The 24,135-nt window shown below is 34.5% G+C and overlaps 1 protein-coding gene across 6 annotated transcripts in view; it reads left to right on the forward strand.

Moving 5' to 3' along the window:
• The window catches only part of CHD1 (chromodomain helicase DNA binding protein 1), a 53,466-nt gene that overhangs the window by 18,871 nt on the left and 10,460 nt on the right, over positions 1–24,135 (forward strand). For 5 of the 6 annotated variants that reach the window (XR_003995028.2, XM_030511766.1, XM_030511764.2 and 2 more), the window contains exons 3-28: positions 90–291; positions 1,293–1,397; positions 2,684–2,751; positions 3,772–3,921; positions 4,189–4,466; positions 5,992–6,217; positions 7,052–7,152; positions 7,415–7,593; positions 8,531–8,658; positions 9,121–9,337; positions 9,970–10,059; positions 10,780–10,970; positions 12,090–12,278; positions 12,581–12,743; positions 14,385–14,537; positions 15,026–15,097; positions 16,853–17,002; positions 17,604–17,752; positions 18,037–18,133; positions 18,223–18,318; positions 19,265–19,441; positions 19,622–19,782; positions 21,061–21,102; positions 21,828–21,958; positions 22,372–22,510; positions 23,258–23,408. Coding sequence is in view for 5 of the 6 variants with exons in the window: in XM_030511766.1 (XP_030367626.1) it covers positions 90–291; positions 1,293–1,397; positions 2,684–2,751; positions 3,772–3,921; positions 4,189–4,466; positions 5,992–6,217; positions 7,052–7,152; positions 7,415–7,593; positions 8,531–8,658; positions 9,121–9,337; positions 9,970–10,059; positions 10,780–10,970; positions 12,090–12,278; positions 12,581–12,743; positions 14,385–14,537; positions 15,026–15,097; positions 16,853–17,002; positions 17,604–17,752; positions 18,037–18,133; positions 18,223–18,318; positions 19,265–19,441; positions 19,622–19,782; positions 21,061–21,102; positions 21,828–21,958; positions 22,372–22,510; positions 23,258–23,408 (3,805 nt within the window). In the remaining variant the exon portion in view is untranslated. The remainder of the gene's footprint in view (positions 1–89; positions 292–1,292; positions 1,398–2,683; positions 2,752–3,771; positions 3,922–4,188; positions 4,467–5,991; positions 6,218–7,051; positions 7,153–7,414; positions 7,594–8,530; positions 8,659–9,120; positions 9,338–9,969; positions 10,060–10,779; positions 10,971–12,089; positions 12,279–12,580; positions 12,744–14,384; positions 14,538–15,025; positions 15,098–16,852; positions 17,003–17,603; positions 17,753–18,036; positions 18,134–18,222; positions 18,319–19,264; positions 19,442–19,621; positions 19,783–21,060; positions 21,103–21,827; positions 21,959–22,371; positions 22,511–23,257; positions 23,409–24,135) is intronic. The other variant, XM_030511768.1, reaches the window with a different exon arrangement.

Consider the following 24,135-nt stretch of genomic DNA (forward strand, 5'->3'; position numbering starts at 1 on the left):
TGATTTATATGTGAAGCAAAGGTGACTTTTTTTATTTTAATCCTCTTGCCTTGGCAACTATGTAATGCCCTACCAACTTCTCATTGCAGCCGATCAGATGACGATTCTGGGTCAGCATCAGGTTCTGGATCTGGTTCAAGCTCAAGCAGTAGTGACGGAAGCAGCAGCCAGTCAGGTAGCAGTGACTCCGACTCTGGTTCAGAGTCAGGCACTGAGTCAGAATCAGAGTCTGACACATCTAGAGAGAAGAAACAAATTCAAGCTAAACCACCAAAAGTTGACGGATCTGAGGTAAACAAAACGCATAAATGAACTCTTTTCTGGGGGGCGAGGGGTCGAGGCGACCCTTAAAAATCTTTCTGTGTAGCTAGTTTCAAGAGCAGTTTTTATTCAGAAAAAAATAAAAAGAGATAACAAAGTGGTTTTAAATAGACTTTAACTTGGTTGGATTACTGTTAAGCATGTGCTTAGCTGTCTTAAACTCTGGTCCAGGTTTCTCATGGTACTTGAGAAGTACTTGAACTGACACTTTTAAAATTATTTTTAAGTATTTTGAGTTAAATGGTTGCCTTAAATTTCATCACACAGAAGCACACAATAATTTACTGGAACTTATGGAACACAAAGGCACAAATGTTGTTCCTGAAATTCGATTTTTTACATTGTTTCTCTCATGCTTAGTTTCCTTGTATTAATAAATGATTTTTATAAAAATTCCAAGCTTACATACAGTTGGCTTTCTTTATCAATAAGTTAGCTAAATGCAGGAAAAAGTGGTGTTTGGAAATCTCTTAAATATGGTGGGCCAAAACTACTTGCATTCTCCTGTTGTATGGACTTGATTGAATGGTAGACCATATTTATGAAGGGTAATCATATATTAGTTATCACAAGAATTGAAGACTGTTAAGGGTTCTCTGTTATGTTTCTGTTCATGTACTTTAGAATTACTGTATGAAAAAAACCCCTTAACAGCTAAGTTACCTAGAAGGATTTATCTGGGTCAGTTTAAAAATTTAGTTCATAAATGTTTTACTTTAACAGTATCTACACAACTATTGTTAAACTGTATTGTTAAACTGCTGTAGAAATTGTCCTGGCAATTTCTATATAATGATCTGTTCTGCAGAAATCTTACTAGTTTAACCTATTATTAGTGCATGCAGTGAAATTTTTTGATCGATAAAATTAAGCTTGGTCTTAATAGCGATGCTACTCAGGAAAAGCAAAAATGTGGAAATTGGAGACTTTCAGAATGTTTAACTGACTCTTGCATCTGCATTCCTGTTCAGTTTTGGAAGTCTAGTCCAAGTATACTTGCGGTGCAAAGATCAGCAGTACTTAAGAAGCAACAGCAACAACAAAAGGCAGCCTCATCAGACAGTGGTTCAGAAGAGGTGAATAACATAATTTAGATTTTTTAAAAATATTAAAAATAATATCTCATTGTCTGATAAGTTAGAATAAAATTCAATAAAGCCAAGTTATATTCTCTTAACTGTGTGTAAAAGTCTGGGTTTAGCCTATAAAAGTAACATTCAAATAACTGATGATTTTTTAAGGAAAAGTATAAATATCTCTAGTTACTTGTTTTCAAGTTAATTGTGCCAAAATTATAGCAGCCTCGATTATGGGGTATTTTTAGGTAGATAGATACTCTGTAATGTATGGAGAAAGTTTTAAAGCCACACATTTTTGGCTTCTTGAGTTTTGTAAAGACAGTTAAAAATGATAAATTTTTTTTCTATTTCATTCATATAAAGGTAGATGCTGCGGTTTTCAAAAATTCCATAGAAAGTAAAAACTACGTTTTGACGAATTTTGTAACAAGTTACTATAAAAGAATTGTTGTCTTTTAAGATTGACACCTGTATTCTAGATATTTTAAAACCTAAACCACAGACTAAAGAAATGCTGGCTTTGTGCAGGAGGAACATCTTTTGAGGACAGTAGTGATTATGAAGTGGAATTTACTCACAAAGCAGTCTTTTTTTCCTTCATTACAAAAACTATGCAATGTAGTCACACTCGTTTGGTTGTATTTCTGTTTTTTTCTGGTTTAGCAGCTTATCATTAAAACTTAAATACAGAACTTAATCACCTATTGTTAAAATGTTCAGTATTCTCTTTCTGAGAGATGTTTTTCAGTATGAAACTTGATCTAAGTTAAATTGAATCCCAATGAGATTGGTTTTAGAAAAATCTGGTTTTAAGAGGGTTCTTGTTTTTTCTTTGAGCATAGAGAAAGAAGAAACATTTCTATTTTTTTAACTGGTGTTTAAATGTGAAAGAATATGGAAGGTGAGAAAGCTCTCTAGTAGAGAAAGGGTAGGAGATTTTGTTAGGATTTTGATAGAACCGTCATCTTGATCAGGTTGGGGCAGTTTAAACCATGATTTTTTAATGTATGCAATAACAATGATTATTTTTTAAGACGGGGTTTTCTTTGTGATTTCCCTAGAGTTGTGCTGGCACAATGTATTCATAGTTGGATAAATACAAAAACAGTAGCAGTCTATCTCATTCTGCATTAACAGCTACACTGTGGGGAATGAAGAGGGTAAAACATGAATAACATGCCTCAATGTGAAAATGGGAACTGATTTATGGTTTTAATATTTTAGAAATACTTCATTCTTTTTGTAACAATAAATTGGTGTGATTTCTTTTACTTCACCTGCAGGACTCGTCAAGTAGTGAGGATTCTGCAGATGACTCATCCAGTGAAACCACGAAGAGAAAACATAAAGAGTAAGACATTTTCATAAGTAATTTTTTCTTTTTTGTCATAGTGACATATGCTCGTATTCATGCTTCATTTCTCCACAATTGAAATGCTTAAGTTCCCTTTCTAATTCCTCATGATCTTGCATTTCCAATTTTGATAAATCCTTTGGAATACTTAAAATAAACTCTAAAAGGAATATCTATATGGTATTTTTGAGCTAACAAGTGCAGTGTTGTTCAAAAACATTCATCAATGCTGTTATTTTTTAAATATTGTTGCAGTTTGGTTTTGAGCTGAAGGCCCTCTCTAAAAATTCTTGTAGAAATGTGAAAGTACTTAAATAGGTTGTGTCACGACAAATTTAAGTTAGAATCTTAGTTAATGCCAAATTCTTTTTGTCTGTTTTTTTCGGTGGTTGGTTTTCTTCTTTTTCCTTGGACATGTTTGAAAGTTATCGTAGTTCTGGTAGTAATTTGCTTCATTGACTAGCAAAGAATTTTAACTGAAAATAAGCTCATTCTAAATGGTAGATCAAAAAGGATGTGAAAAGGATTATATGTTGTTGTTGTGGCAGTGAGAGGCGGTGACCTGTGTTTTTTATGAATGATGTGTAGAAATTTAGCTGCTCTGTCATTCCTTTTCTCCTGGTGCATGAATCCCCTCATTATTCAGGGTTGCCAGTATATAGAAATGGTAGTACTGATAAATATATATCTTTCCAGTTAAACTTGTTAAGTGTTTTGGTTTCTTAATATCATGTTAACTCATTTCTTCATGCTGAAATTTATATAAAGGTCCAGATTTTTTTCTTTTGGATTTTAAATCTACCTCTTGGTAATAGAAAACTTAGTCCAACTCCCTTTGAAGCCATTGGGCATTTTTACTTATCCATTATTCACTGATGACAATTTTCTGTCTCATCAGCTGAAATAACTGTTACAAGATTTTTATTTCTGTGAAGAGTGTTGAAGTTACAGCAGATACCCTGTGGATGAATCTCTGATATAAAAAAAAGTTACTTTTTTGTCTTTCAATATGTACAGTGAAGACTGGCAGATGTCGGGATCAGGGTCAGTATCAGGAACTGGTTCCGATTCTGAATCAGAGGGAGATAGGGAGAAAAGCAGTTGTGAAGAGAGTGAATCTGACTATGAGCCAAAAAACAAGGTCAAAAGCCGGAAGCCTCCAAGCAGGTAAGAAGTCATTCGTTTGGATACTTTGGTACTATTTCTAATAAGCAGTTGAACTATATACTGCTACTGTATATTCAAATAAAGGCATTAAATGCTTATTAAAAAAGAAGAGTGTTTTTAAAAGCATTGTTAACATACTGCTTTCTAGGGAATTCCTTTTCCTGTCTTCTGTAACTGAAAGTGGAGTAACTTAGCATTCATGAACTATGTATTCAGAGAACAATACAGAAGATTTATAGTTGTCCCTGTTGTGTCTTTATCTTCAAGAATTAAGCCAAAAAGTGGGAAGAAGAGTGCAGGACCAAAAAAGAGACAACTTAATTCATCGGAGGATGAGGAGGAGGAAGAGGATGATGATGATGATTATGATAAGAGAGGATCTCGTCGCCAGGCAACAGTCAACATAAGTTACAAAGAAGCTGAAGAAACCAAGACAGATTCTGATGATTTACTGGAAGTTTGTGGAGAAGATGTCCCACAAACTGAAGAAGATGAATTTGAAACTATAGAAAAATTCATGGAGAGTCGAGTTGGACGAAAAGGAGGTGTTTTTCTCATTGTGGTTTTTTTTTTGTTGGTGTCCTTCAGATCCTGGAGTGCACTGTGGTGCAACTTCAGCAGATGTTCTCAGCTGTAGGTCGTCTGTGAAATTTATAAACAGCAGTAATTTTAAAGTTACCAAAAAGTCATCTTGTTTTGTCTCATATTCATAAGGATGTTCCTTTTTAAAGTTCCTGCTAAGTGTTGCAAAGTAAAATGTAGAATTTTCTACCTAAGTAGAAAACAAAAATGAAGTGAAATATAGCTCCATATAGTATAAATGCATACCATACTGTTATGCCAGTGTTTTTACAGTTTAGTGATGCTTGATCAGTATAAATTATATACACTGGAGTGAAGAAGGACCAAGAGCTGACTAATAACCTGAATCTTGAAAGATGGTGTTGGCACGGCTGAACCACTGAGGTTATGATTTCAATTATTGCTGTATTGCTGTCTTAATACAGTGCAGTGTGTGGAATTACTACAAAATGCATCTAAAATTTCAGAGGCACACTTGCATATGAACTCTTAAAAGTATTTTGTGAATAGTGGTAGGCATGTCATATTTCCAGTAGTAATGGGATGCAATGTTTAGCAGTTCTGTGTTAGTGTTCTGAGTCTGCAAGTTAGGATTCTAGTTATAAAAACAAATAAAACCCCAGCACCCAAACCCTGGGGCCCTTGTGCTTCAGAGCTGCCTTTCTCTGTTAGTTATAGTCAGTCTCTAAAGTTTCTGACCTATCTCAGAACTTGCACTTTTCTTCCTCTCAGTTTTCTTCTCCCATTCTGCCCTGAATTGTAGTGTATCCTGCTCCAGTGCATAATGTTATTGCTGTGGTCAGAGGCTTTGGAACTAAGCTGCTTATATTCTTCCTGCCCAGATGATGTTGCTGCTTGTGCTGTCTTTTGTTATTGCCACTCTCTGTGGCTTTATCTGGCCCCTGCAGCTTGCTGGGCTCGTTTCCTTACCTGTCTGTCCTCACAGAAATAAGCTGCTTCTGGTATGGTTCAGCTGTGATATAGACTGTACTTAATTACAAATTTTCCTAGGTAAGATAAGAAAGGCAGACAAAGTAGACATGTTTAGGAAGAAACAGGTTTATAGTATCCCCTGGTAGTATGTTATTGGTGTCTCAAGACTGACCAAGTATGATGTCAGATATCTTTTCTGTGCTCAGAGATGAGCCTAATACAACAGAAGATGTCAAGCAGCATTAGTAGGGTGTTCCCTGGTGATCACTGTAAAGACTGAGAATGCAAAGAAAATTCTGATGAGTAAAGTGAAGATACTGTAGGTTAAGTGCAGAAATTTTGTTCAGTCTTTTGATTCTATTTTGAGTACTTGTCCGTCTGTTTACGTATCCTCATCATAATTGTTCAAATGAGAGTAATGACATGGGAGCTGTAGATACTGGTCAACTGTATGCTCATCTAAAAGTATCACTAACTGCTTTCTACACTAGATTTCTTACTGGTTAAGTTATCACAATACACACTTAATTAAGTCTTATGATGTTTCTTTCTTAGCCACAGGTGCTGCAACCACCATTTATGCAGTTGAGGCAGATGGTGACCCAAATGCTGGGTTTGAAAAGTCGAAAGAGCCAGGAGAAATACAGTATCTTATTAAATGGAAAGGTTGGTCACACATCCATAACACTTGGGAAACTGAGGAAACACTGAAGCAACAAAATGTTAAAGGAATGAAGAAACTGGACAACTACAAAAAAAAGGATCAGGAAACAAAACGATGGTGAATATTTTTATATAAACTTCCTCAATACTTCTTTTGTAACAATGTAGATGTTCTATTGTGTTTCTGAGACCTGTTTCCTTTTTTTGAGGGCATAATTTCAAGTGTCTATGCAATAGAAAGATGAAAACTTTAAAAGTTGAAGCCACCTTAACATGTTACTGTAAGATAATCCCCTGAACCTGATTTTAGTGTATGTGTTATAAATGGAGTTTTAACAAGATGGGTAGCGTTTAAAAATAATAATAAATTATACCTTTTACTAACTTTGTCATTATACTTTGATCAGAGTTCTTCAGGAACTTGGGACATTAGCTGTTTCAGATTACTTTGAAGAATTGAGTTTTCTTGGTTCAAACTTGAGGCTCAAACCTAAGAACAAAAATCTGAAGAAATCCATACATTTTAGTGTTGCCTTTTTGGTGTTGAGTTTTATTAGTATTTTTAATATAATGAGAAACTACTGGTGGGATTTTTAGAAACTTAATCAAAAGATGGATTCGCACAGAGTTGAGCCACAGCGAACACTGTTCCATTAAAATACCCTGTAAAGTACTCTACTGATTGTTGAGAATAGGTGTTCTGAATTAACTGTGTGATCGGTAACGCCTGTAGCTATAGTAGTTGTGTATCTCAGTAAGCATACTCAGTCATTAATGATGACCTAGGCCAGATGCAACAGTTTTGTAGTTGGAACTTCTAAGTTGTCCCTTCAAAGAATCCTTCTAAGCAACATTCCTATGATGCTTATGTTCAGAGCTTTAGAGCTGCCAAATTTTCTTAGTTTTAGAACTATATGATATAGTAAATTTTGCAAATTAATTCCCATTACAGGCTGAAAAATGCTTCTCCGGAAGATGTGGAATATTACAACTGCCAGCAGGAGCTTACAGATGATCTACATAAACAATATCAGATAGTGGAAAGAATAATTGGTATGTTACAAACTTGTAGACAGAAAACAGTGTTGAGAATATTCTGTATGTTCACTGCTTATATGTTGCAGTTGTAATTAAGAAATTTGGTATGTGAGTATCACTCACTTTTTAATGCAAAACAAAACTTCAGGTAAAGAGACAAGTTGTCATACTGTCTGTGCTATGAAGCTAGCTTATACTGTCTTATTACCTAAAATGAGTGTTTTCATAAGATAAAGAAGTAAAATGCTGATCAGATTGCTCTGATGCATTTCTGCAGCTCATTCAAATCAGAAATCAGCGGCTGGTTATCCAGACTACTATTGTAAATGGCAGGGTCTGCCCTATTCAGAATGTAGCTGGGAAGATGGTGCTCTCATTGCCAAAAAGTTTCAGGCACGCATTGATGAATACTTTAGCAGAAATCAGTCCAAGACTACTCCCTTTAAGGATTGCAAGGTATGTAATTTTCAGTGGTTTTATAATCAGTTGTACTGGGTCTTGCTGGGATGGAGTTAATTATCTTCGTAGTAGCTTGTATGGCCTACGTTTTAGATTTGTGACCTAAACAGTGTTGATAACACAATCAGTGTTTTGGCTATTGCTGAGCAGAACTCTGACCCCAACTGGCCAAAATGATATACAGTGCCATTTAATGTGACAATAAAACTGGGTGGGCTGAACAGGGCTTCAAAGGTGGCTGCTTTTGGGAGACGTGCTGATCATCAGTCTGCTGGTGCATTAAGGTATGTCACTTGTGGATTTTTTCTTAGTTGTGGGTTTTTGTTTCGGTCGGTTGTGTGGTTTTTGACCCCTTCACCCAGTAAACTCTTTATTTGGACCCACAAGTTTTTCTTACTTTTGCCCTTTCAGTTCTCTCCCTAGTCCCACTAGGGTGGAGAGTGAGTAAGCAGCTGGGTGGTGGCTTAGCTGCCAGCCAGGTTCAAACCACCACACCAATTGTGACTAGTAAATATGTGAAGACTTTCTATGAATCTAGAGGTAAGATACGTACTATGAAATATTTTTGAAGGTTTTTCAGAATAGTAATAATATATAGTAATGTATATGGAAAATATCACTACTAAGAGTATTTTTTGGTAGATGCAAGTCCCGTGCGTTTTTACTGGTGTTCAAAGATGGGCTTGTTTAGTATTGCAGTTTATTTTAAAAGTAAATTTTGAGTGAGTTAATGTGATTCCTATTGTGAAATTTAGATAAGCAATCAAACTAATTTCAACTTGCAGATTGTGTTTTTAGACAGCCTAGTTTTTATTGATGGATGAAGACTAGACTCGGTGACGCAGTAGATCCCTACTGCTATTTTTTTCCTATACGAAGACATTTTGGCAACTTCAGTCAATAGTAGGACTGATGATCAATTTGCTTTTGACAGGTTCTAAAACAGAGGCCAAGGTTTGTTGCACTGAAGAAGCAACCATCATACATTGGGGGACATGAAAGTTTGGAGTTAAGAGATTATCAGTTAAATGGATTGAATTGGCTTGCTCACTCATGGTGCAAGTAAGTGTAGTCTGAAATGACTTTTTCTGTTTGTAGATTGTAAGCATGTGTAAAACTTTTAAATTGATTTTCTGGTTTGTGTTTTTTTTTTAAAGGTGAAGGATTCCATATAGTAAGCTCAAACCAACCTAAAACAGTAATACCAGAAAACCTAAAGCAACTGTTCTGAAATGTCAACATTAGCATTATACTTTTAAAATTAGACTCATAAGGAGTGTTTGCAAAATTTTTGTTAATTTTTTAAATATAATTCAAATATTAAGGGGGGATGAAAATTGGTTTTATGGGAAAACAGTGGAAATAAACTTCAAGATGTGTAGTTGGAAAATCTTACACTTGTATGAGTGGGTTTTATGCTCAAAAGGTAATAATTTCTTCATGTCCAATTCCTTCCCTTCTCTATACCACTTCCCCCCTACCCCTCAAATTTTTTTTTTTTTTTTTTTTTTTTTTTTTTTTTAGGGGGAATAGCTGTATTCTTGCGGATGAAATGGGTCTGGGTAAAACAATACAAACAATTTCTTTTCTGAACTACCTGTTTCATGAACATCAATTGTATGGGCCTTTCCTGCTGGTCGTGCCACTTTCTACCTTGACATCTTGGCAAAGAGAGATTCAAACTTGGGCTCCTCAGATGAATGCTGTAGTTTACTTAGGAGATATAACTAGCAGAAATATGGTGAGTATTTCTCTTTATCGTTGGAAAGGCTTGTAGATAAACAAAACTCACTTCATATTCTTATCCTGTGCTAATCTCAGTATTTGGTTAGGACTGAGCCAATACTTACTGAAACAATGCATGTTTAAGATGCAAATTGAAAACTTACATTTTGATCTGATATAAATGTGTGTGTGAAAGATTTCCTTCCTTCTTAGTGGTGAACAGAATTAAAAAGTTTGGTCTTGCATTTGAAAACAAATTATTTTCTGCCAAATGATTATTTACATGGCTGTATTAAAAATAAATATGTAAGCAAGCCAGTTATGATCTTAATTTATTTTCTTGAGACGTGGTTGGTTTATTTTCTTTAATGTGTTTTCTGAATGTTACTAATCTTATCCATTAAAGTAAAAAATGTTTTGTAGAAATTCTTTCCTGTTTATTCTGAAGTTTAAACAACATATTTTTGAGTACATAGGCTGGAAGTTCAGGCTTGTGTATGTTAATATGTTGTGCTTCTTTTTCATGATCATTATTGTATGGCATTAAACATTTAGGTTGCTGCAGTACTTAAATTCATCCTACTCAACAGATCTTTTTTATCTAACTTATAGTCCACTTGATTTTTTTTTTTTTGTGTGTGTGTGTAGATAAGAACTCATGAATGGATGCATCCACAGACCAAACGATTAAAATTTAACATACTTCTAACAACGTATGAAATCTTGCTTAAGGATAAGGTAATCACATTTCTTCAGAGAGATAAAAGTAATTTCTCCATTGTAGAACTCTCTTTAGACTTACATCTATTTGGTTTGTGGGCCATTGCATTTATGGACACTGTGGTAGCTTTTGCTTTTTGAACTATGACAGTGCATGGCTGGAGTTCTGGGATTTTTTGTGTGTGCATGGTTTGTTGGCGGGGGGGGGCTTAAGCACTTCTTGGTTTTCTGTATGTGTGGTGAGGCTTTCAGCCTTTTTCCATTTTGTCAAGTGGGTAACACTTCTTTTTCTTTAGTTTGCTTAGGATTCGCATTTTGTAATAATCTCCTCCCATCTTCAATAGATCTACTTTGCAGACTACCATCAAGGAGCTGAAAAAGAACCTAATCCCAAACATGATACAGAACTCTGAAATTCCATGTAGTTTTTCCTTTGTTATTGTTCATACAATAGTATGTATACCTGTATTAATACTATCTCCGTAGTGGTAGCACACAGAGTTGCTGTTAATCCTTCTAACAGTATATGCAGATTTTTATAGGAAGTCAAGAAGCAGAACATTTTTACTTCATTTGTTTTTACATGCTGGGAAGAAGAGGTCAATAGTGATTTTTTTTCTGTCATGTGAAAATTAGTGTGGGTCAGACTTCTGGCCATTTTCTTCCTTTTAAACTTAAATTTAATTATGCAATGTGTGTGTTTGTATAACATTTCCCCCCTCATCCATTTTTTTAAAGTCATTCCTTGGTGGTCTGAATTGGGCATTCATAGGAGTTGACGAAGCGCATCGTTTAAAAAATGACGACTCTCTTCTGTACAAGACTTTAATAGACTTTAAGTCTAACCATCGTCTTCTTATTACTGGAACCCCTTTGCAAAACTCCCTGAAAGAGCTTTGGTCTTTGTTGCACTTCATCATGCCAGAAAAGTAAGAAAGAGTTTTACATGATTCTTTTTAACATTTTTTGGTCAAGGTTGTTATTGTGAAGTAGTGGTTTGAGAATTGATAGAGTTAGAGAGTCATACTGAAAGATAATTTAAATATTTTATATCAAAGTAGATGCATATATTTTTTCATGAAGTAACACTGGTAGCAGTTGTCACTTTTTTCCATTTTACAGTCCACAAATGTCAGTGTGTCACAATGATCAAGGTATGGGTGAAAACCTGGAAAAAAGGCTTGATCTTAGCCTAAGAGGAAAGCAATATGGGGAAATTTATGCTGGGGAAATAGAATGGAATCTTTTCTGTGTTAGTACTATTAATGAAAACAAACTTGTACAAAGATTTGCAATACCTTGTAGTTCAGTTGCATAGCTAGTTTTCCCATATGGTTTGCATACAGTAAGCTTACTGTGTTGGCCTTATTTTGTACTGACTTCTATTTATACCTAAGATAAATTATAGCTCATGTGTGAAAGCACGTTCACATGTTCCTGTCAGGCATACTGTAAATGCCGAGGATCATAGCTCTGTTTAGTTTGATCTGTGGATTGTACTGACTTCTTCAGAACCTTACAAGCAGAGCCACTATGGTCTACTACCCATTCTTCATTTGATGGCGAAGTCTGTTCTCCTAGTCTGTTACCATAGAGGATAGTTATGCTTCAGATTGACAACAGAAACTGCAAAACGTACATTAGGTAGTCTCTTGTTCTTTTGCACACCCTCCAGCCATGCAGCTGGTTTTTTTATGCTTCTCTTGATAAATGTATAATAATGGAATTTCCGCAACCATCTAGGAAAGTATCCTTGCAGAAAACCAGAAATGTTGCATTTCTGCTGGGGAAGTTAAAATTTAATTCTGTAAATGTTGTTTGAAAATTCCTTTCTCTATTTATAGGCAATGTATTTGGAATTTCTTGTCAGATGAAAATTCAGAAATTGGATAAATTAAACAGAAGGGAAGAAATCCATATGTGTGTTCGTGCTCTTATGTTGTGTTTATACACATTCTGTGTTTGTGTTGTCTGTCTTCTTGAATTTTGCTTCTTCAGGTCATTCACAGCATGTCACTATTTTGTGTTCATTCTTTATTATGTTGAAGGTTTTCCTCCTGGGAAGATTTTGAAGAGGAGCATGGCAAAGGGAGAGAGTATGGTTATGCAAGTCTTCATAAAGAACTTGAACCATTTTTGCTGAGAAGAGTTAAAAAAGATGTAGAAAAGTCTTTACCTGCTAAAGTTGAGCAAATTCTGAGGATGGAAATGAGTGCATTGCAGAAGCAGTATTACAAGTAACAGCACTTTTTAAGTTGAGCTCTTTCAGTGATATATCTACAAGCAATTTACTGAAATATAGTAGTTTTTATAATGCAGTTTGAACTTGAGGCTTCTAGGCTTTCACAGCAGTAAAATTCTTGAAGCAAGGGCTCAAGAATTACGCTGGTCTAATGTCATGTAGCTTTTGTTTGGCATGGTTGTACATTTTTGGGGGATCTGCTTTTTTTCTTTGGCTTGTTTATATTTTGAGAGCTTATGTCTATATTGCTTCCACATATGGTTAGAAATTACTTACACTGTGCATCTTATACTATAGGTGGATTTTAACCAGGAATTATAAAGCTCTCAGTAAAGGTTCAAAAGGCAGTACCTCAGGCTTTTTGAACATCATGATGGAACTCAAGAAGTGTTGTAACCATTGCTACCTCATTAAACCACCAGATGATAATGAATTCTATAATAAACAGGAGGCTTTACAGGTAATGACACTTTTAAATGTTATATATATATAAAAGTTCTTTTTTACATCTGTAATATTTACACAGTTTTATAGTGCTCTGGAAGTTTATTTATTCTAAGTGACGTATATTAAGAAAAGACAGGTTCTCTGGGAAACATGCATTCTGTATTTTACAGGTAAGTGAATTGATTCTTGTTTCTTAATTAGAAATGAGTAACTGACACATAATTGACTAAATATTCCCAATTTTAATTACAATCAAAGTAAAAAGGAAATAGTTTGAAACAGTCTGTGTATTTTCATGCAAAATAAACCTACCTAAGTAAAATAAAACAGCTAAGTGGGTAAATGTAATGCGAGTGGAAATGCATGTGACTGGCAGTGCTATACCAGCAATCTATGTGATAGCAGGAAGTGATCTACTGAATACTTTGAAGCTTTTCTTGTAGTCAAATACTGTTTTCTATATGCCTGCAAACAACCAAAGTGAAAGGAAATGATAGTAATGAGCGTCCAAAGCTTCATCTGATTTTGCTACTGTTGTTGTAACAGATAAAACCAGTTACCGTCACTACCAAAGGTGGTATGCTGTTTCTTCTCTTTTTTTTAAGGTTAATACTTGTACCAAAACTGTTGAGAAGCACAGCAGCAAATAATACTGTTGTTATTGATGCATACCAACATAAATATTTCGAAAGATTTTTTTTTCCCTGTAATTTTTCAAGTTAATAATTTAAATACCTTTCCAAAGCTACTAGTTTGTGCAGTGACAAATATTCTTCTCCTTTCTGGTATGAAGAATACCTCACTCTAAATTGAGCATTCCCCAAAATTCTGTCCCAAGCATCTTCACGTAACAAGGCCTAACATTTTTAACATAAAATTTCACGTTTGCTTGAGTTTCTGTTCTGAGAAGGCTTAACAAGCTTTAGGTGGGTTACAGTGTTAGGCACCACAAATAAGATTCTTATCACTTTGTCTTGTGATAAAGAGAAACTTGATTGATAGGCTTTGTTTAAAATACTTAGAGAATTAAAGAGCAGTACCTATTCCTTCTCAAAAGATGTAAAATGAAGAGAAAGTAGTGCTAAGATACTTTTTTCTCAGATTTCACTGGTTACCAAATTTGACTTTTTACTTGGCAGAAAAGAACTTGGGCCTACCTCATAACTGCTTATGTTTTTAAGCGTATACTTCATCTTTTGATGAGATGTTAAGATGTGATTTTAAAAGGGAACTGAGCATTTCCCTTTTTTGAGTTAGTAATCCTGTTGATTTCAGTTAGAATCAACTAAACTAAAATCAGAGTAAACTTTTTCAGTTAATGTTGCATACTACTAAGATTATATAGCAGTGATGTCTTCTTGGGTTTGGGTTTTTTTGTGTGGGGTTTTATTTTTATTTTTTGGTGGTTGTTGTTGTTTGGTTGGGTTTTTTGCTTTGGGTTTTTTTTTTCAGTTCTAGGAGATTACATGTTGTATGCACATCTTAAACTATAAAATCCCTCAGGAATGTCAGAATTTGCCTTCCCCCCCCCCCCCTTTTTCTTCCCGCAGCACTAGAAAGAAAAAAAAACAAAACTTGAATGTCTAGGCAACTGCTGTGTGTATTAATGCTGAGATGAGCTTATTTTTTAATATGTATTTCTTGGATTTTGTAGCATTTAATACGTAGCAGCGGGAAACTAATCCTTCTTGACAAGCTACTGATTCGTCTGCGAGAACGTGGCAACAGAGTTCTGATTTTCTCACAGATGGTGAGGATGCTGGACATCCTAGCAGAATATCTGAAGTATCGTCAGTTTCCCTTTCAAGTAAGAATCTTCGTGGTAGTAGCCAAGAAGCTTTGATCTTGAATATTAGAAAAATATTTTCTTTACTCTGAGTGTGACAAGTTGTTCAGAGGTTATGGAATCTTCATCCTCTATGACATTCAGAAGCCACCTGGACATGACGCTGCGCAATCTGCTTTAGCTGTCCCCACTTAAGTTGGGGAGTTAGACAATATCACTTCCAGACGTCCCTTCCAACCTCAGCTGTTTTGTGAATATGATCTGTACCACTTTGCTTAAGAAAAGACACAAACAAACATGTTCTTTTTCGATTAAAATCTGGCAATTGCTATATGCTAAATAATAATTTGAAATTAAATAGATGAATTAAAAAAAAATATGAGAATTGATGCATCACAGGTTTTCTTTTTTCCTTCACATAACAGGTTTGGCATTTGAGAATTTAGGGTGCTCTGATTTTGAATATAGCATAAGAATTACTTTGTAACTGTAGCATTCAATCTCTTTAGAGACTTGACGGATCAATAAAAGGGGAATTGAGGAAACAAGCACTGGATCATTTTAATGCAGATGGTTCAGAGGTATGGTATTTTTTTCCTAAGTAAGCTATCTTATTTTTTCCTGAGAAATACAGAAAAATATTGCAAAAAAATGGAGGCTGAGGAAAGTGGGAATATATCAATATTGTTGAAAATTCATTGTTATTGCCCAAACTATAAGGTTTACATCAGCTAATTTTTTACTGTAAGAAGAGGTTAAGTAAAAACCACATTAACTACATCATTCAATAAATATAATTTTCATAAGTTATTTTTTTCTAAAGCTCCTTATCAAAGTAATTTTAATTACTATATAAATGCTGCAGAAATTTAACCTCAGCTCTGAACTTAAACCAACAGTGTTTACAAGAGCTTTGAACTTAAAGCAGTTAGCATCAAAAACGTCCTTTGGCAGTGGGCAGAACTATATTCTTTTGTGTATATTCTTCCACGAACACCCATCTTTAACTGTTTCAAATGTGGGTTCTGTTCTCTTTCTTTGTTGCTACTTACTTAACTTGCCCTAGAAGAAATAGTAAAAAACAGATTTCTAGATATTCTTTGTGAGCAACCTGTGAATATATAGGTGTCTGTCACAGATTCTTTCTTTTCTGAGTTAGCATTCATGATATGCAAGCCATTCTATACCTTTGATCAGATTAAATCTTTTGTCCTGTAGTGGCAGATTTGAGGAAGTGAAGGTTGTTCTTTTTTTTTTTTTTTTTTTTTTTAATTAAATCAGTAATTAAACCATAGCATTTGTCAGTTGCTGCTCCAGCTTGTTTCTGCTGTGATGAAGGGAGAAGGACTTAACTCCATAAAGTAAACTTCAGACATTTGTTAAATACAGAAGTTAATTCTATTTCAGATTTCTAGCATAGACATCGGTGCCTTTTTCTGAAATCTTTGCAGTTACACTTTACCTTTCTTGAGATTTGGAGGAATTTGAACTTTGTGCATTTCAAAAATGGAGGCAGATTATGCATTTATGCAGCAACAAAATTCTGTTCTCAGTTTTATATTTTATTTCTTTTCTAAAAATTCAGAACATTGTGTGTGTTTTTTGGTCATTACTGAGCTAAGGGCTACTTTGAAATTTCTAACACGGTTCTCAGGACTCATTCCTGAGTGTAATGATTTGTTATTTCCTGTAACTGAACTGAAAATTGGGAATTTTAAAAATTTTTTTTATTCTTACCTGTTTTACTTTATCTTGAATTTCGTATGTTGTTTTATTGCATGTCTCGGGATCCTTCTGCAGTCCTTCAAAGTTGTCTCTAAATGAATAATTCTATATCATTTACTGGCTTTTTCACGTCATTGCTTGTCCCATTTTCATACTGTTCGTGAATATTATGAGCAGAATTGAACCTGACAGACAACTTTTGCTTCCTGTCTCTTAAACCAGTTTTGTGTAGGCTCAAGTATCTTACCTGTTCTGGCATGGCTGCTTAGTCTTCACGGCATAGGGCAGGGGGCGTGGGAACAGAACTTTGTAACACAAAAGGCTTTAACAGTAGGTCTTTTGTACTTTTAGGCCAGTCTTTTGGTTGATTGGGATATTTTGGTCAGTTATCATCATCTAAGATGCTGCTTCCTTTAAACTGTTAGGAACTCAGGAATTGATACCAATGTTTGTTTATACTTAAAGGAGTTTTAACTACGGAACAGTTATGGAATTGGTAGTATATGATTTTATAGTCTGTGCCACAAACCGCATAAAGAAGTGCCATACTGGTTCCTTTAAGAATATTGCAACTATTATATATAAAACTATTTCTTATTTTATGATTTCAGGATTTCTGCTTTTTGCTGTCTACCAGAGCTGGAGGATTAGGTATCAACTTGGCATCTGCTGACACTGTAGTTATATTTGATTCTGACTGGAATCCACAGAACGATCTGCAGGCACAGGCTAGAGCACATAGGATTGGACAAAAGAAACAGGTATGCACATTCAGCTTTTAAGCTCCAAGCCTGAAGGAGGGTTCTGTGCAGTTAGCTGTTTGCTCTTGGTCAGTACCATTCAGTCTTCACATATTTTTGAGAATAACTAATACTTGCTGTATATGTAATGTTAGTAATGCTGATTAAAATATTTTTTTTTTATTTTTTTTTTAAATCTTCCATGTATGGAGAGATAATATGGGAGAGGGAGAAGAGTTGTGTGCTTATCTGTCTCACATTTATTGGCATCATGTCATTCTAGAAAATGGCTGCTACACCAGGTGCATCCCCCTTGCTTAAATATTTGTTAGTTCTCTTCAGGGTTCTTTCATGCAGGAGACATACAGTAATAATTTGAAATGTGACAATTTTGCTTGTGGCAATGCTTGTGCCAAATCACTGAAGCTTAAAAAAGGCAGGTCTAAGAATTAATTTATCTGTTGCTTTTGTTTGTTTGTTTGTTTTGTTTTTTAATTATGTAAAGTCTGTGGTAACATGATTGAACTAGTAATTCATACTTGAAATCAGTCAATTCAGAAGATATGTAGTGAAGACTGAGATTTCTTCCTGTTGTTGCTTACTTTTTTTGTAATACACATAGGTTAATATTTATCGGCTAGTCACAAAAGGATCAGTAGAAGAAGATATTCTTGAAAGAGCCAAGAAAAAGATGGTGTTAGATCATCTAGTAATTCAGAGAATGGACACTACAGGGAAAACTGTGCTACATACAGGCTCTACTCCTTCAAGGTATGTTTGTATTTATTGCCATACCAATTTACCATTAAGTATACTTGACAAGTAAGTAAAAATGTAAGTTGCTTCACTTGTTTAACTAAAGGCAAAATCAGGCTTAAAAAGTAAAGATGCAAAGTATATTGTCTTTGTAGATTTTTATATGCATAGTATATATATTAAAAATATATATAGTTTTTATTTAACAGTAAAAAGAAAGTTTAATTGACTCATGATTATGAAGAACTTTTTCAAGTTACTGAGATAAAATGTTTTTCCTCAAACATACTTTATTTCAGCTCAACACCTTTTAATAAAGAGGAATTATCCGCAATTTTGAAGTTTGGTGCTGAGGAACTTTTTAAAGAACCTGAAGGGGAAGAACAGGAGCCCCAGGTAAAGTAGTGTTTCTGGACTAGATAGATAATATAATAACTGAAAATATGTATTAATTACTTCATTGTAAAGAGAAACTTCTTTTTTAGGAAATGGATATTGATGAAATTTTGAAGAGGGCTGAAACTCGGGAAAATGAGCCAGGTCCATTAACTGTGGGAGATGAATTGCTTTCACAGTTCAAGGTATTGGTCTGTTCTTTCCCTCCTGCATATTACACTTTCCTTTACAAACAGTACTATCTTTCTTCTGTGTACCTATCTGTCTCCTCATTCTTAAGAAATAGATGCTTCATCTGCATCTCTTTCTAATAAAATGTTTTTTCACTTATACAGAGTACCAACCATCAGTATACAAATTTTAAAATACATTTTGTATTTTGCTAATAAAATAAGAGGTATTTATTAATGTGTGATCAGAATTACAGGTAGTTTCGTGGTTTATTTACTGACTTTCTTGTTAAGCACATGTGGTATCATTGAACGCAAAATATGAAGTTTGCATTTCTTGGTTGATGACTTCTCAAAATGCCTTTAGCCCTAAAGTAAACTTGAAAACAAGGTATTTTAAGTGTTATCAGTTAAACATATTATAATCTGGGTGCAAAAAAAAATGCAGAACTGGAGGTTTTTGTTTATATCAGCAGATTATTAAATTGCTCTCCTGCTGATTAATCATTTGCAATATATTTTGGTTTCTACAGTGCATTAATGTTCTATTTGTTTTACATTATTATAGTTTCACATTAACTCAGGCATTCACATGTTGTTAGCCCTATTTTGAAGAAAGTTAAACAGCAATCTTACAGCTATTGGAAAGGTGTTTCATCATGCATCGGTAATAGCAACTTTTAAAAGAAGAAAAAGATTCTCATCTTTTAACCCCAGTTGCGTGGAGTCTCATGTCTGTTTCATAAACAATTAAAAATACTTTCATTAGAGACAGTGTTTTATGAAGTATTTTGTATGTATAAATTTTATACATATTATGAAACAATAGCATACATCAAATATGTAGGTACATAAAATACACCATCTAGAACTTAGTTTTCCTAAAATATTAGTTGATTAAACTTTTTCAAATAAAGTCATGTATCAGTTTGTTGAAAATACATATAATCTGATATACAAGGTGGCCAACTTTTCCAACATGGATGAAGATGATATTGAGTTGGAACCAGAAAGAAATTCAAGAAATTGGGAAGAAATCATTCCAGAAGTCCAGCGGCGAAGAATAGAAGAGGAAGAAAGACAAAAAGAACTTGAAGAAATATACATGCTCCCAAGGATGAGAAACTGCGCAAAACAGGTGTCTCTTGTTCTGACTGACTTGTACTTTTATGTTGCTGTTGGTTTGGTTAGTTTGTTGGGGGTTGTTGTTGAGTTTTGGTTTTGGTGTTTTTTCCTCCTTTTCTGAACACATTTTTGACAGGCTGTATAAAACTTTACTTACGTTTGTTAATGATGTAGCTTTGATCTGACATTCCAGATCAGCTTTAATGGAAGTGAAGGGAGGCGGAGTAGGAGTAGAAGATACTCTGGATCTGATAGTGACTCCATCTCAGAAAGGAAACGGCCAAAAAAGCGTGGAAGACCACGAACTATTCCTCGAGAAAATATTAAAGGATTTAGTGATGCAGAGATCAGGCGGTAAGATATGGGGGGACATGAATATTTAAAGGGACAAGACATGGTGATGCTTGAAAGTACAAAGAAATTCAGGAAGAATAGACTGCCTTCTGAAATTTTTTGTTCTAGGCATTTAATGTTTCACCTTTTGTATTATGTGGTCCTGACATAGTTAACTGTCATAGCAAGAGTTTGAACCCATTTTAATGAGGGATAAAATTAGGTTTGAAAATATTCTTGATTGTTTTACATTTCTTCATTCCTGCAACCCATGAAGATGGTGATTTCAAAAACCAGTTGTTACAATGGGTAAGCTTTTCCTTTAACACACAAGCAAAGTAATCTGCTTCCCATTATTTTATTTACTGCAGTGTTAAAAGAATATGTAAATCTTTTTGGTGACAACTAGAAAAATTTGAGCGGATTGTGTTTCCTTTGTAGATTTCTTGACACTAGGTGAATTAATTTTATATCATGCTTTTTTAAACTAAAAAAATATAAAATCCTATTTGAATCCTGTACAGCAAGTGCCTTCAATATTTGGTGCTAAAATATCTTTTGGGGTTGAAGAAGGAGAGAGGTTTTTTTTTTTCTACCTTTTTGGGGTGAAATCTTGCTTTGCTTCTGAAATTTAAGTATGCTTATTTCTATGAAGTGCTGTAAAGCTTTCAAAGTATTTTTGGTTAGGAAAATAATTTTAAAGACTCTCTTTGCCTTTCCATTTCATCTGGCAACACACTGAATTGGTACATCTTCCAAAGGCTAATCTTGTGCTTGCACTAGCATTTGAGGCATGATTGTTGAGGAAATTTTCTTTGTTTTTTTTTTAATTATTTTTATTTGTTATTTCAGTTCTATCCCAGGTACCTCCAGTTTCTTTCCATCACTTACACATTGCTAGAGTGTCTTTTTTCATGTCATGTCTTCCAAAATCTTCAAATTACCCATTGCAAATTGCTCCTTTTACTATATAAGGCATAACATGTCAATTTACTGTAAATCCACATTAAATTTTTATGATTAGATACATCCAGCTGCTGAATCTTGTGTCTCCTGAAATCAATAAAGCAATTTCTGAAATAAATTGTACTTTCTATTGGTTTATTTACATCAGTTCTTAAACCATTAAAACTGATTTTTTGGGGGTTATCTGGATATACTAAGCTGCCCTACTTTATGGATTTTTTCCATTGTCCACATAGCATTATACTAGGATTAATAATTGTATTAATACAATTGTGAAACTGATGTAGTTAGCTAAGCATATGTTTAAAAGGCAGTATTATTTTTTATTACTAGGTTTATCAAGAGTTACAAGAAATTTGGTGGCCCCCTCGAAAGGTAAACTTGTTTAATTATTAGCAACTTGGAATCTTGTTCTCATGAGAATTCAAGCAATATACCAAGAAATCTTATGCTGAAGAGAAAATAGAGTGTCTAGATTTTTGTCTTGCATATAGCATGATTTTAGGTTAGTATCTTCCCCTTCTCCGTTTATGGTATGTGTGCAAAGAGCCACACAACAAACCTCTCAATTTGCAGGACTATTTATTCTCTTTATACGTTACCTTCTGTCTTGTTTAATCGTCATTGGTGATAATCATTCAACTGTCCTATTTGATAGCCTGTGAAAGCCTGTCAGTTTATCTACTGTGACTGTCAAAGTTAGTTTTGCATTTTCCTTACTGTCAGTTCTTATTTTTAAGCTTGCTTTATTCCATATTTCAAGAAAAACTTCCCTTCCTTACTTTCCTTCAAAATATTTATGGTCTGTACGGACTTATTATATATAATGATTCCTTTTTCTTTTTTAAAATAAATGCACGGTAACCTATCTCAACACTGTCCAGTTAGGGTCCTTTCAGTTTTTGTTGTATTGTCTTCTAATACCTGAATCACCCCTTTTTTTTCTTTTTTTTCCTCCTTGGATCAATATTGTACACAGCATAGCAAGTGTGGGTGACTGATAACTTAAATGATCATTTCTCTAGTTTCAGTGTCTGAAGGAGTCATTCACAATTACTGATATTTCAGAGATATTAAAATGTGTATTTGTTTTATTACAGGTTAGATGCTGTAGCCAGAGATGCTGAGCTAGTTGATAAATCAGAGATAGATCTTCGACGTTTGGGAGAGCTTGTACATAATGGATGCATTAAAGCTTTAAAGGACAATTCATCTGTACAAGAAAGAGCAGGTACAGTGTGTTCAGGGGGCTTAGAAGGCAATAAAAAATGTCAAGTCTGAATTATTCTTGCATTCTGATCATAACGGAAAACAGTTTTGTTGAGGGAAAATGTGAAGAAAAATGTTGGCATGCTGGGTGATTTTTAAAAAGGGCTATAGTAAGGTGACTTTTTTAATTTCCTTTTCTGTGTGTGAATCGTCACTGGAGACAGCAGTATGTCTTTGCTTTACTGTGAAACTAAAATTAATTTGTTATTTGGAAGACCTTTTGATTCTGGAGCTGAATTCAAGCATTTGGCTAAGAAAAAGTCATTTGTTATAAGTGAAAATTTGCTGGTATAGCATCAGTCTTGTTTTCTTTACTACTTTCTGTATGATATTTGTAAAGGTAAATATTTTAGTAGCTTTGTCATTTATTTTAAGGAGGTAGACTTGGGAAAGTTAAAGGCCCAACATTCCGAATCTCAGGAGTGCAGGTGAATGCAAAGCTAGTTATCTCTCATGAAGAAGAGTTGGCACCATTGCACAAATCCATTCCTTCAGATCCAGAAGAAAGAAAAAGGTATTGATTTTTGGTTCTTCAGTTTGGTTTTTTGGGGAGTTTGGTTTGTTTGTTGTTTTTTTGTTGGGGTCTTTTTAGGAAGTAGTAATGTTGAATCTTTTTCAAGTTTTATTAGCTTTGGTTCAGATAACTTTGACTCAAAGCACACTGTGACAGCATTGTCCTCTATTCCCTGTAAGGACTGGCATCATTAACATGCTCCACATCTTTTCTTCATTCTTTATTCCCTTGCCATGGAAGCCATTAACAGCATTGGCTTCCCAACTGTATTCACTGGGGGCTGTATTCAGTTACCAATAGAATTAGAATTCCGGCTTGCTGAGGAGCTGCTGAATGTGTCGTCTCTGCTTGAGGCGAAAGCAGTAGTTGTTTCTACTCTCTGAACATTTTCCCTTCTCTCCTTATGTATCACAATCCATAAACTATCCGCTTAGTTAGCAGTTACACTGGATGATGATTTTTTCTCTTATTCATGGTTAGCCAACTCTGTCACAGAGCTCATGACCACAGACAGATGTCTGTTCTTCATATTTTAGTCTTGGTCAGCTTTAAAGCACATTTCAGTGCTGATTTCAATAAAGATTTTATAGAAATGTGAAGAAAATATAATGATAAATATTTTTGTTAATTTCCTAAATATACCAGCATCTTAGCAGAGAAAATAAACCTAGTTAGATCACTTTTAGTGTGTTCTTTTCTAAACGTCAGAAGTAATAATCCATTGTCTTTCTAATTTATTTCTGTTAGATATGTCATCCCATGCCACACCAAGGCTGCTCATTTTGATATCGATTGGGGTAAGGAAGATGATTCCAATCTGTTGATAGGCATCTATGAGTATGGTTATGGCAGCTGGGAAATGATAAAAATGGATCCTGATCTCAGTTTGACACAGAAGGTATGTCATCCACACTTTTTCAAGGATTTTTTTTTGTTTACGAAATAATGCTACTAGGAGCAAATACTGAAAGAACTTATTTTATGATAACTGAAATTGCGAAGACTTTATACATCAATCGTACTTCTTAGTATTCTTCTTGTGGTATATTGTTAAATTTTAATGCCTTGTGTGTTCGGGTTAAGTATGCTTTCTTGCAGTCAGTTGTGTTGACATCTATCCATGTAGCTGGACCGCTGTCATTTGAATTTTTTCAGTCTTTTCCTTCTTTATTTTAATTGTTCTAGTTTTGTCCATTTTATGTTCTTGACCTTTCAGAAAGGAGGTTTTTCTAGATTTGAATTTGTTTCCCCATCCCTGCTTAATCCCCAGGTTCCTCACTTGAAGCTGTCTTTCACTCACAACATGAGAATAGCTGTACTAAAATTAGTGCAATAGCTCCTTAGCAATAATGAGCAACAGGTATTGAGGGAAAGATTCAGGTAAAGTAAACTTTGTGACAGTGCCAGCAAGCTATGGGTTTGGGATTTGAGGAGCCAGGGTTGTGTCCAAATTCGTTTAATAATGATTCCTGCTCCTGCCTTCCATTAATTTGTTTTTTGAAACCACCTCTTTATGTTTTTGGCATCTGCAATACCATGTAGTAAATTTAGTGTTTAGAAGATGAATGAGGCAGAGCCAAGAGTTCTGTTGATGATAGGTACAGGAGTGAAATTTCTTAATTAAC

The sequence above is a fragment of the Strigops habroptila genome, chromosome Z, assembly GCF_004027225.2.
Source record: "Strigops habroptila isolate Jane chromosome Z, bStrHab1.2.pri, whole genome shotgun sequence".
NCBI lineage: Eukaryota > Metazoa > Chordata > Aves > Psittaciformes > Psittacidae > Strigops > Strigops habroptila.